Source organism: Xiphophorus maculatus, chromosome 15, assembly GCF_002775205.1.
Source record: "Xiphophorus maculatus strain JP 163 A chromosome 15, X_maculatus-5.0-male, whole genome shotgun sequence".
Lineage (NCBI taxonomy): Eukaryota > Metazoa > Chordata > Actinopteri > Cyprinodontiformes > Poeciliidae > Xiphophorus > Xiphophorus maculatus.
The window spans coordinates 10,273,663-10,286,753 of NC_036457.1; the positions used below are offsets into that span (position 1 = coordinate 10,273,663).

Below are 13,091 nucleotides of genomic sequence, written 5' to 3' on the forward strand. Positions count from 1 at the left end.
TAAGTTGTGTAAGCCAACCAGTTATGAAACATAAATAAACGTCACACATCAAATATAAATCAAATATATTGAGCAACTCTTATTGATTGAATTTATCCCGGATCTCTTTGCTTCTACTGCTACTGCTGATTCATATTTCTTTTTTTTAAGAATCTGTAGACAAATAAAAGTAAAAAAAAAAGTAAAATAAAAGCCACCTTATGAATACTTTTCATGAATATTACAATTTCTGAAGCTAATTTCAAACAATAAAAGATAAAACCAAATTGATAGTACATCAGTTTCCTAATGTCCTTCTTATTCTAAATGCAAACTATCAAGATAGATAGAGGATACCCTATAGAGACATTTTGCTCTTGCAGCAGCAGATGATTAATTATTTGACTGCTGTAGCGCCTGCTAAGTGTAGTCTACTGATGATTTAATTGGGAATCATTGATATAAAGTAGAGCAGACCACTCATAAAATAATCTCTAAATTCAGTGATGTATTTTTGATTACGCTGCATGACAGTCGGCCAAAGAAATACTGGTCTTTTTATGCATTTTTGCATAATTGATTGGTTATGAGCTAACAGATGCTAGGTATGAGCATCTTATACTTTTCAGTGACTCAGTAAGGTAGTTGACCCAAACTAAAAATTACTGACCACATAGTACTATCTTTATGGATTTCTTTTCTTTTCTCATATTTTTATGGGTTTCATTTCATTCACTCCTTTTTGCCCCAGGTTTTTTTTTTCTTTTTGCCCCTTTTCTTTGCCCTCCTCATTTCTCTTTTCCTTTTTGTTACATTCCCCTACTATTTACGCGTTTTTCTCCAGTTCCACACCTTTGAGGATGCACAAATTGGAATAACCTGAGGAGGGAGGTTGAGGAAAGTTTCATTTTCACACTTTGGAGTTTATATTTCCCCCTTGCTTTCTCCTCTGTTTTCCTAATAGGCTGGCCTGAGGTCTCGCTGACCCTTAGAAGGATGAGTAGAACAAAGAGCCGAGGCTTTGAGCAAGTCATGCTCTATTACTTGCCTACACTGACAGGCACAGACTCAAAAAGCAACTGTACTCACAAACACAGTTTTTCACTCCAACTGCTCAGTCAGATGAACGGGTTAGTCTGCATTGATGTATGGAAATCAGTATCAGCAAGGTAAGGATGGCTTAGAAGGGCTAAGTGGGGAAAAAAAACCTATTTCCTCTTCTTTTTTTTATTCTGGAAGGTTGGGGGAGATAAAAGAGAAGGGCTAAGCCACTTAGTCCAGCAGAGAGAGACGGATATTGCTGTTATTAAGGAATCAGAGGAAGGAAAAATCTGAGGGAGCACCGATTTAGACCGAGAGTAGAACGGGAACATCAGACAGAAGCACTGTTAGATGAAAGGAAAATGGAAAATGATGTGGAAGTGAGGTAAAGAGCAGATGCATTTTCCACCTTTGTATTTGTATTCAGCCCAATCTGACTCAAAACACTGTTATTACAATCAAGTTTGTCATGTTTTTGGCATTATATTATCTTTCAAATATGTGAGCGGGATGGAGCGGTGATTGTTTTCCTGTCTTACATAAATTATTTCTGTGGTCTTTTGTAGTAATTGTCTAAGGATTATTGTCTGTTTGCTAAAATCCCATTAAAATATTGCAAATTCAGTTATCTAAAAAAAACTCCGACAGCTAAATAAACTCCTCACTCCAACCTGTTAAATTTCTGAAAACTACTTCTTCTTTTTTTAAATCACTGCTCCTTCTGCAACAGTTGGCTGCTTGTTTGTGATGGTAGAAAACTTACCTTATTAATTGTTTGAGAAAAACCTCTGGATGTTTCTGAGTAAATAAGGAAAGAAATGAAAATGTGAGCCGAGTTAATGTTTATAATCTTCTGATTACTGCGTTAGTATATGCTTCTGTAGTTTTAAAGACCCTGCTTCTTAATCATTGTGTCTCTATGACTGATTGGACCATTTGCACTTTAACCGACTGAATTACAGGAGCTTGAAATGGATTAGAGTGAGTTTATTCTCTCTTGGAAAGGAAGAGTCCTGATCAGACTCAAAGTTGTCTCTTTTTGGTTAACTTTTAATTGTTTTCACTTTATATATTTTTTCAGATTTGTTTTACTTCTGCAGGGCCACAATATTATGGTATTTAATATGCCAGTCAAACCTGCCTGGTGCATGAACAACAATAAATCCATGTTGTTCCCCATAATGTGGTTTTGTGAACAGCTGCATAAAAAGACTCCAACATTAAAGCTTCACAAATTAGTGTTGTTCAGTGATGTTCTGCCCTTGTAGCTATTTTGATTTGATCAAACAGATTTCTAACTTTTACTTTCAGTTGTTATAGAAAAGCTGTTGCTTTGTGACAATCTGGAGCTTTTTGGATAATGGGAACCATAAAACAGCATATCAGGCTTTTATTGTTTTGTTTTTTTATTGTTAGTTTTCCTCAGCTTTAATGTGTTTGTGTTGCATTTGTTAAAACCATAATTTGACAGCTCCTAAAAAGTTGTAAATACATAGTTTAGGTCAGAAGTGTTCATCAGTAGCATGACGCAAAATACATTTTAAGCTGTTCTATTTTTTGAAGAGAACTGAAAAAAATTATTTTTAAAAACAAGAGTTTAATGCAGTTTTAATCAAATGCACAAAATTAGGAGAATAGGGTCACAGTTTTACATACGCTTCTACTAATTTGGATAAAAAAATTCTTTGGATTTTGTAAATCATACATTTCAGTTCCCATCAATACTCAGGCAGGATTTTTATCAATACCTCATTTTAAATGGTTAAGCATGGTTGAGGCTGGGGAATACCAGCAATTTATTGCTATCATGCCTCATCCATTGCCAATTTGATGTGTTTTTGGGATCATCAGAGGAAGAGTCCTTATCAGACTCATAGTTGTCTCTGTTTGGACATCAATTTTTGTCCAATTTTTAAGTCCTGGAATTTGAAGTTTGTTCTCCTTTAATATTCTATCCATTTATGCAATGAAAAGGTTTTCTGTTTACAAGAACCAAGCCTGGAAGGGGTTGTTCTATCCGACATGTAAGAAAGAAAAAAAATATCTTGTTTAAAACAACAACCACCTTTTTCTAGGTAGCAGTAAATGCAAGGAGAAGGAAGCTATTACATTTTCAGGCTGAATAACTCTGAGGCTCCCTCCTTCTGAAACTGTACATGGATTCAAAAGGTAATTTGGCCCAGACAACACAAGCTCAAACATTTGCCTCCTCTAAATGGGAAGTCATCAGCGTCTTGTAATTTATTTGGATGCGAGCGAACCTCTGTTGCAGAGCCTGCTTGAATTTATGTAATTTCCTGCCCTGAAGTTAAGATACGGTTATTTTAAAGTTGTTTTTTCTGGAAAGAGGTGTAGTTGTTTGGTGTATAGCATGGGGGCTGAGATAGTGGGATTTTGAGAGGAGGAAGAGGGATGTTTGGCAGAGCTCTGAAAGGAGCTGTGTGGTGATGTTATCTCATTGGCGCCACAGCACAGAGCACATGGAGATAAGCGTTTGCAGCGACATTCAGGAAGAACGCTTCCAATGACCTGTACACAAACGTTGGCACACGCAAAATATCTCACCTGCAGGAATACACACAGACACAACCAAGGTCAGCGTGACTTCTACTGACAAGATGTCTCTCAATAGCATTACAGCACATTATAAGAGTCATCTATTCCTCTGCTCTTTACAGATCATAGAGGTCTACACCACATTGTGGTGTTTTTGAACAAAAAAAAGGTATATTTAACGTCAAAGCCTTGGTCTCTTCATTCATAAATGATATGGGGCTTGCATGGAACAATGGTTTTGCTTTTACTTAATTTTTTAATTAAGATTTGCTTGTGTCATATTTATATCAATACATATCAAATTAAAAGGTCTGATTTATCAAAACAATGTTCATGCAATGAATTCTGTTCATGCAATACAGAGTGAATTCATATGCCTCAGAGGTGCCATTAGTTTTAGCCCGTCTACAGTTCACTTCTGCTGCTATTCTGATACTAATGCCGTGGTTCCCAAAGATTTTCTGGCCCCCCCTGTGGATTATAATAAAATCCCCCCCGAAAAAGAAAAAAAAATCAACTGGGCACACACATCGTTCAACTAGACATAAACATATACACATATTTTGTTTTCAAACTCCACTGAAGTTTATTTCACACTTCAGGTTGCAACAACTCGCACTACAAACCATCTTTACAGTTTTTCTTTCATCCATACCGCTTCCTGCACCCTCTGCATTGGAATGGCGCCGCCCCTAGGGGGCGTGCCCCACACTTTGGGAACCACTGTACTAATGGTGGAGAAACACTCTAAAAATAACACCGGCGAAAATAATCAGCATTTTCCTACTTGGTAATTGACTTGAGGAAATATATTTTTCTCTTTATTCCAACTCATTACGAAGTGTTTACGTCCATAAAGCTATATTAAGAAAATAACACTGTTTAGTATTGTTTTCAACCAAGACTGAGATTGGATTTGTAATTGTGTTGTGAATATTAGATAAAAACAACTTACTCAAAAAGTGTAGAGTGTTTCCACTTCACAGCTCATCTGTTTACACCTCTTCTGCTCTTCCTCTCTCTCCTCCTTGCTCTCTGTCTTTTTTTTGCTCACTTTCTGAGTAGCCTGCGTATTACATCTGGCATGTAAATTTGTGGGAAGTCATTGGCATGGAGCAAACCATTTATTAGCAGAGATGATCTAATTTTTGTTGAGCGTGATGCTCTCTTTCAGCATAACGAACCACAGGATTCTGTGTGAAATTGATGTTAGGGTGGTGTGAGCTTAAATTTAGGAGAAATTTTCTCCACGAGATAATTTTTGTTGTTTTAAAAGTTTAAAAAAAAAACAACAACCTGCATTTACAGCTTCACATAGATTGTGTCATTATGCATTTACAGCTTCACATAGATTGTGTCATCAGTGTAAATTCAGTGTGTTGTAATCTGGTCATTGCTCAGTGTTGACTGGCCAGATGATTTTTGGCGTCCAATTTTTGCAGCCTTTGTTGTTTTAATGAGTGTACCACTTTATCAAAGTGAATCATCCAATTTAAAGAACTTGCTTCAGTGTCTTCAACTACACGGGCTCTTGAGAAAGCAATCTTACACTTCAGTAAGCAATGAAGGCCCACCATGTCACATACAGTGTAAGTGTGATAGACATGGAGATATAAATATGTAAATTTTTATAGTAGATAGACATTTAAGAGCAATTGTATCCTAGGAAACTCTGTAGTATGGTATAGGCTAGAACGTTGCATTGGGGGAACTTGTCAGAGATTCAGTACATCTGTGCGACAGAGATCAAGCTAAGTGACATTACCTCTGGATTTTGTGGTAATAATTCATTCAAGTTCACTGCCTTATTTTTCTGTGCATCACTTATCCAATTGTACAGACCTCTGGAAAATATCTGGGTGGTCTCTGCGTACTTGTCCCAAGAGTTGCTACAATCCTGACGTAGCTGCTTTCCTCCTCTCTTTTTTTCAAATTACTGTAGCTGTAATTTGAAAAAAAAAAAGTGAATTAATTATTTTTTAGTTAAAGGATAAAAAACTGTCAACATAAGATATGTGTAAGCAGTAATCTGCTCCTTCAGCAGGTTCATTTGGAGTTTACAGACGCAAACACAATCAGAAAATATAAATCAAAATTGCTACAAATTGCAGAGAAAATACACCATTATTTTTGGAAATGTCTGGTTTGTTTTAGCAAATAATTTCCCACGATTGCTGGGTTGTTTTTTTTTTGGCATAAACTCAATTTCTTTTTAGGTACTGAAGTCTCTTTCTTCATGACTCTTTGTTTCTCCTGCAGACTCTTTGCTCTGAACTGAAGGAGCGCGAGCATTTGGTAATCAGCACTTTGGACCAGGCCAGGATGTTTCTCGCTGACCAACCCATTGAGGGACCTGGAGAGCCGCGGAAAAATCTGCAGCCAAAGACAGGTTAGCTGCCTGTTTTATTTAAAGACACCTGATTCTCAATGTTTTTGTCATTTTTGGCTTCCACAGATATAAATGGGTAGATATAAATGGCTTATTATGATGCCACAGTCTAAAACAGTTCAGTAATCAGATGCTTACACTGTGATGATACTTTGATAATGAAAAGGTTAATAACTGGGCAATAATCACTACTGATAGAAATAATATTAATACAGTATTACTACTTGGCAGTATGGAGTTGTAACGAGTTTGTAATAATGGCATATTTCATATTAAATGCTATAACTATGATGTCTGGATAAATATGGACAATGAAAATAAGATTATGGAAAAACATTTCTATTCCCAGAAGTTATTTCCTTACTGCATTGTTAAATGTTGTCCTTTTCCTTCTGTCCTTTATTCTTTGTTTCCTTTTTTTCCTTCCTTGTTCCATGTGTCCTTCATTCCTTCTATCCTCTTCTATGTCCTTCCTCCACTATGTCATCCCAGTTTTACTTCATTTGGTCCTTCCTTCCTTTCTTGTCCAAATATTGTAGTTTTATTTCAGAGCAGTCACCCTATCTAATTACCAACCTGTAATAGGAAGTGCTACTCTTATCTCACATCAGATAATTTTGACTTTGAGAGAGCCGCATTCCCCTGACATAAGATAGATAAGGGATTATATATTCTGTAACGAAAATACAATCACATTAGATCTTTTTTATCTCTTCATGATTGAATCTGGAAAGATTTTTGTTTGTTTAAACTGGCATGACTGTATTGATCTGATAGATGCGTGTTTGTCCATGACAAACGGTGATGGATAGATTTATTATCCTTTTGTGTATTTCATTTCATTTCCTCCTAGGAATGACTTTCCCATAAATTTTTGAGATGTTGCAGTCAATAATAATGAAAGACGTTATTTTGGACATAAATCTTATAACGGTGCGTGTTGCATTTAGTTTGTGGAACATTTTTACACAAAGCAACCGTTGCTCTTTTCTTTCTTTTTTCCTTTTTTAAGACTTGTCTACTTTTTGATGCCTTTTTTCAACTCTCAGTAAATCGACAATGAATGTCTGGAAAGTCAGAAATGAAAAACACACCAGCTCTTTCAACTCATCAGCACATTTCATCTGAAACTGTTACTTATTTATTTAAAAAAAGAAAAACTAAAGCCAATCCAATGTGTCTGCTTTCTCTGATTTCTGATTAGTTAAGCAAATTGCTTAAAACTATTTTTTCTCACTAAGCTTAATGCTAGATTTTTTATTATTCCACTCTATCTGGAGGACTTGGCTTCTATTTTTCAAACTTGTGTGCATGTATGGATCTGGCTGAGGAAAAAAAGTGAAAGATTACTGAGTTGCAACAGGTGAAGAATGATTTTTCAGTCACCACACAGGAGATGAGACCTTAGACATCATAAAAGCTGCTCATCTTTCTCAGCAGTTAAAACGGTATTTAGGGAGCAGTTATCACTTCTGCCAGCTTTTTCCTCCGTGGTGGCATCATCTGATCTTTAGCAATTACCCTATCCACTCACCTTTCCTGCTTGCTCTATCCCTCTTTCCTTCTTTCTCTCTTTTTTATTTTCTTCTGGTCACTTTCATTATGGCTGCCTTCTGCTCCCGTTCTCTGCCGTTTCTTCAGATTTTTTTTGCTACTTATTTTTCAGCATTCAAATTCTTTCGGGTGATATTTTCTCAAACCTGCCAGAGAGGACACACCAATTTCACATTACACGCTCCACTATTAAAATTCAAGGGTGGTTGCGGCCTTATTATGCCAGGTGCTGTTGCAGTTTAAGTTCAGGTTTTGAGTTGGCCATTTAGTCATTTTTATGTTTGAACCTGCAGCAAAAAGTAATGTTCAAACAAGAGGCAGCTGATAAACTTTGTCTTCTTAAACTGTAGCCCATTTTTTGGGATTTAATTTTTAACAACTAGAGTTTTTTTTTTTCGTAGAGTGCAACTTTTGTGTTGCAACTTAGTAAAAAATGTAGAAAAAAATTTATGCAGGAAAAGATTTTTGCTTTTACATGCATCGTCTCTGGTTATAAAAAGAAGACATGTAATATAAACCACAGGTAAAAAAGCTCATTTTAGTTTTACCAGAAAAGCTTTTTTAGAGCATTTATAACCCAGGATTGGACAGAAGACATCTCTGCCCTTTACCTCTTAAAGCAGTGAATCTTAATTGTGATATTGCTGTAAATTATGCGGCTATATGAAATTTGATTATCTAGATCCCTGGAATGTTGTGTGCCCTTTTTTAAATAACCTTCATGTTTTTTAAAATGTATTTAAAATATTTAGGTTGCTTAGCCTGTACCTCCTGGCAGGAGGGCAATGGAAAATCATCCTCAGGCGGCAAATGGGTGACTTTGTGTTATTTAAAATATTTATCAATGCACACTGTCACTTTTGAGCAAAAGCCCTTTTCCAGAATTCTCCAAATTTTAGAAAAACATGGCTTCCTGCATTTATTTTCCATTTAAATCAGACTGAAATAACATTAGTTAAAAGTGCTGTACATGTTTTGAAAATTAAAAAGCGTAGTTGTTAAAAATGTCACTCTCATCACCAAGTAAAAAGTTTCAATAAGCTAAAAACATTTGAAAATATGTATTTGTTTTCATTGAATGCATATTTTTCTTCTGATATTTCAGCAGAACTCACCCCAGAGGAGAAGGCCCGAGGACTGGCCCGAGCCATCCGCAAGCAGACTGGGGAGGTGAGGGAGCGGTGGGAGCGGCTGAAGGGGCACGTGGGAGGCTGGCAGGCTCAGGTGGAGCAAGCTTTGGAGCGACTCCAGGACCTGCAGAGCTCCATGGACCAACTCGATCTGCATTTGACACGAGCAGAGGAGACCAAAGCTACCTGGCAGCCGGTGGGCGACCTGCTCATCGACTCTCTTCAGGACCACATCGATCAGACATCAGTGAGTTTGTTGACCTCTGCGGTTTCTTATTTATGGTTTGGAAGACATTGTCAGGTAAACTTACAGGATGACATGCAAAAATGTGAATGGTTATGTTTTTCAATGAATCATTCAACAGCAGCTTGATTTTGAATAATGTATGAAATACTGCAAGAATCCACCTCTTTGTTTAAAAAATGTATTTCCTTTAAAATAGGATATTTCACACTAAGAGACATTAGTGAAACAATTTGACTACCTCTAGCAAAGTACCACAATCATTTGTTCTTGTTTATACTTTTCTTTTTTGAGTTAATCAAATCATCTGGAGGTTTTTAACTCATAATCCATGCCTTCCTTTTTACCTGGAATTTAAATATCACTTGACAAAGAGGCCAGTTCCTCCTAGCAACTCTTCAAAGCTGAAAGACAGATCTGGGTTTATTTTGTAGCATGCACATTGAGCGGGATGGCGGGGATTAAAAAAATCCCCAAGGCTCACAGTTGAAGAACCTACTGGAAAGAATGGCATTTTGACGTCTATGTTTTGATAAGAACCATTAGACCCTTTCTACATGCCCAGCCAGTTAATTGGGAAGGAGCTGCTTTGACCTCATGCTGAGACTAAGATTAAGATTTACAGTAACAGGCAATCCTGGAAGGTCTGGAGTAGAATAAGAGAAGAACATTTAGAAAACCACATTATAATGGTAACTATAGGGAAAGATCTACAACATCATAGGCTTGTATTACCTTGTATTCCAATTACCCAGGGAAATGTCTTAGAGTACTTGATATAAAGGACCTTTTGTGGGAAATGTTTAGGGACAGTGCTTTTATTCACAATACCTTAAGCAAAAATAGCAGCTGGGAGAGAAAACCTTCTCTGTTTACCTCTTTACGATCACTGAATTTTAGAGGAAATTTTAAAAAATCTTCTACATAAAAATGCTAACCCTAACCTATAATCATTAAACTAGAAAGAGAAAACTAGATAAAAAGCAGGTTGTCGTAGTAACACTGGTACATGTTCAGCTTTTTTGCTTCCTCACTAAATGAAACAAGGTGGCTTTATCTTTTGAATCTTGTGGGTTTTTTGATGGAGTTTTTTTGTAATAATTATCTGTGAAGTTTACTCTCAAAGGGAGCATTCAACATACTTTAACTCCCGTTATCCAGCGCTGTTGGATCTCATTACCCGATCATTAAACAAGGCTGCCCTCTGATCTCTGCCACCAGCCAACACATGAGGGAGTGAAAGAACTATGTTGCTCACAGATTATAATATACAATGTTTGCTTGTGCTTAAAGAGCTAATTTTTACAAAAAACATCTCTGTCATTCACTTCAATCCTAAGTGCTTTGTCTACAGCCAGCATCAAATATTATTCTGTTAAACATAAAAGCAGATTTTATAGAAACATATATATGCATATATATCTCTTGCATATATATGCAAGAGATGTATATCTCTTGCTACCACAATAGAAAATAAATCTGTTTTCTGGATTTTTACATATTTTTATCAGTGGTGTCAGTCAGAGTGAAGGGTGCTACAGTTTTATCTGAATTTTTACAGGCTGTGTTCCTTTTTCTGTCTAAATAACAAAGTTCCCCTCTATTTGCTTTTGCCTTCGGTTCGCTGATTCAGTCATTAGTTTGCACCATTCATCAATTCAATGATGTCTCTTCTCAGAGACTGAAGATAATTTCTTAACAAGAAGAAAAATGACAGCAGTGAGCATGGCAAAGGAAAAAGTCAATTTTAGTCAGATAAACATTTTCTCTGTTCTATCGTACACCTCAGAGGTTTGAGAGTTTTGTTTTTCTTTCATTATGCTCATTTTTATGACGACAAGGGGGGTGTTTAGTCTTTTCCAGAATGCTGTGCAGTTTCACAGACATAAATGTGAGATTGACAACCACTGTGGTGAGATTAAACAATAATTATGGTACATGGTTCTGCCTGCAGGCCTTCAGGGAGGAGATCGCCCCCCTCCGTCAGGATGTCCGGGTAGTCAATGAACTTGCTGCTGAGCTCACACCACTGGACATCCAGCTGTCTTCTACTGCCTCCAGACAACTGGACCAACTCGACATGAGATGGAAGAGTCTGCAGGTATTTTAAATACTTATTTTGTTTCTATTTTTGCTTTTCTTTCATAATTGTGTCTTCTCTCTGCGATGTATTTGAGTGTGTCCTGCTGTCTGCCTGTGTTATCTTTTTCTCCATTTCATGCTTTACAACAATTTGACTTTGTGTCGTTTGTGCAGCACTTTTGTCTCTGCACATCAGTGCATGTTGTTCTCGCAACGCACCAGTCACATCTCTGGTTCTCTGCAAGCTTGATTGTCTTGGTCTGATCCGCTGTGGTGCCTGCTGAGCTTTCTCAGACTGGAACGTGTCTAGCCCTGAAGGGAAATCCATTTCACTACTAGTCATCATGTGAGAAGGCAAGGGGGTTTGTTGGGAATTAGAGATTGAAATACTGTAGTTTTTTATGAGCAATGTAAGACATTCTTGCAGAAATTTTAGTAAAGGGGGCTTACATTGGGAATAATCCCTCAGAACACAGGTTAAAATGTTGTGGTGATTCCTTTGGTGTCCAGTTATGGCTCTATTTTTACAGAAACTGATTTCAAAGACAGTGTTGCCCCACAGCAGGCTCGGATTAGATAAATTAGTCAAAGACGTGGCCGAATAAATGTATCAAAGATGCAGCAAGAACTCAGAGAAAAAGCCATCTTGGGGGAAAAAAAGCTGTTCAAGTTATTCTGTTTAAGTGTGACTCTGCCTCAGGGGGAAAACTGTCAAGCTGGACTAAATAGTAGTAATGTAGTAGTAATGTGATATTTCCATGCACTGCACAGGCTCCCATTAATGGTCTTTTTTTGCCATTAAAGTGATCATAAGTCACACACTGAGGCGGACAATGACAGCATTTTTATTAGACTGGCTCTTTTTGGTCTTGTTTTGTTTCAGCCTGCAGGAAGGCAGCAGCTTCACTAATAAGCCCGGTCCGACTGCGCGGCCTGATGATTTGGTTTCATATGCAGACTGGCACCATCTGTCTCTCTGTGGTACAGTAAGCAAAAAGTCATTAGCAGCTGAAAAAAACAAGAGACATAACTACCGGCCTTTTTTGTGCCCATTATCAGGATCACAGTATGGACATCTGTGAGCTGGCTGTCATCATGTCTGTGCAAGACTCACTGTGCTGCCACTCACAGAAATGAGACAAAACAAACAGACAGTCATGTACAGTGGGCCTCAGGTGTGCTGACTGAGATGTCAATACAAGGCTCTTAAAGGAGTTTTTTATGATTGACGCATGTGATTGAGCATGAAGCTTCACATTTTACTCCCTTGATATGAAGGTTGACTGTTCTTACAGAAACATTTTGTTTTGAAGTTGTGATTGACTGTAGCATTAACAAACTTTTATTTAGTATCTTGATAATAATTTTCATATTCAGATTTTTACATCTTTGTGTTGTGTGGTCACCATAATTGTGGGTGTTATTGCACTGGATTGATGTTAAACGGTATTTGTGCATCAAATGTGAAGCTGATGTTAATTTAAGTCGAAATAAATCATTTGAATTTAGCACGTACAATAAATATCGATTTAGTATGATGTAAATTAAAGGCATTAAGGATAGAAAAAACAAATTCAGGTATGCATTTTTTTTTATTGATGCTGCTGTTTCTAAAAAGGCTCACAAAATGAGTTACATCATGAATTTCTGTACGGCCCTTTCTTGTCCATCATCACATTATGCTAATTTCAATGCAACACTGTAAAACAAAATCACAACTTAATGATGTTTCCTTTTTGAGAGTTAAATGGCAGTAATATACTTCTACAAACAGATTTGGTATTTATACAACATGAATCAACAAACTTGACTGTGTTAAGTCCAGAGGCAGTTTGGGGGGATTTTGCAACATTATTTATGTTGCTTGATGAGTAAAAATGTATCGGGGATCTTGAATGTCTGTGCTTAATGTTTCTTGGTAAGCTCAACCTTTAAAAACTTTTTCTTTCCAAAACCTTTGTTTTGAGGTAGCATTTCTAATTTGATTGAATGGTTCTGGAGGGTCCTTATGGTTTGCAGTAGCTTGATGGAGGTTTCTGAAGATTGCCAATACTGAATGGGCTCACAAGGCCAACTACAAATATTCATTGTTCTCTAATATCATGATGTCCTTCCC

At 36.9% G+C, this 13,091-nt stretch overlaps 1 protein-coding gene across 8 annotated transcripts in view; it reads left to right on the forward strand.

Moving 5' to 3' along the window:
• utrn (utrophin) overlaps positions 1 to 13,091 on the forward strand; it is a 180,002-nt gene that overhangs the window by 110,241 nt on the left and 56,670 nt on the right. For 6 of the 8 annotated variants that reach the window (XM_023347826.1, XM_023347829.1, XM_023347824.1 and 3 more), the window contains 3 exons: positions 5,836 to 5,965; positions 8,625 to 8,896; positions 10,848 to 10,994. In XM_023347826.1, the coding sequence (XP_023203594.1) occupies positions 5,836 to 5,965; positions 8,625 to 8,896; positions 10,848 to 10,994 (549 nt within the window). The remainder of the gene's footprint in view (positions 1 to 5,835; positions 5,966 to 8,624; positions 8,897 to 10,847; positions 10,995 to 13,091) is intronic. The other 2 variants (XM_023347825.1, XM_023347828.1) reach the window with 1 other exon arrangement.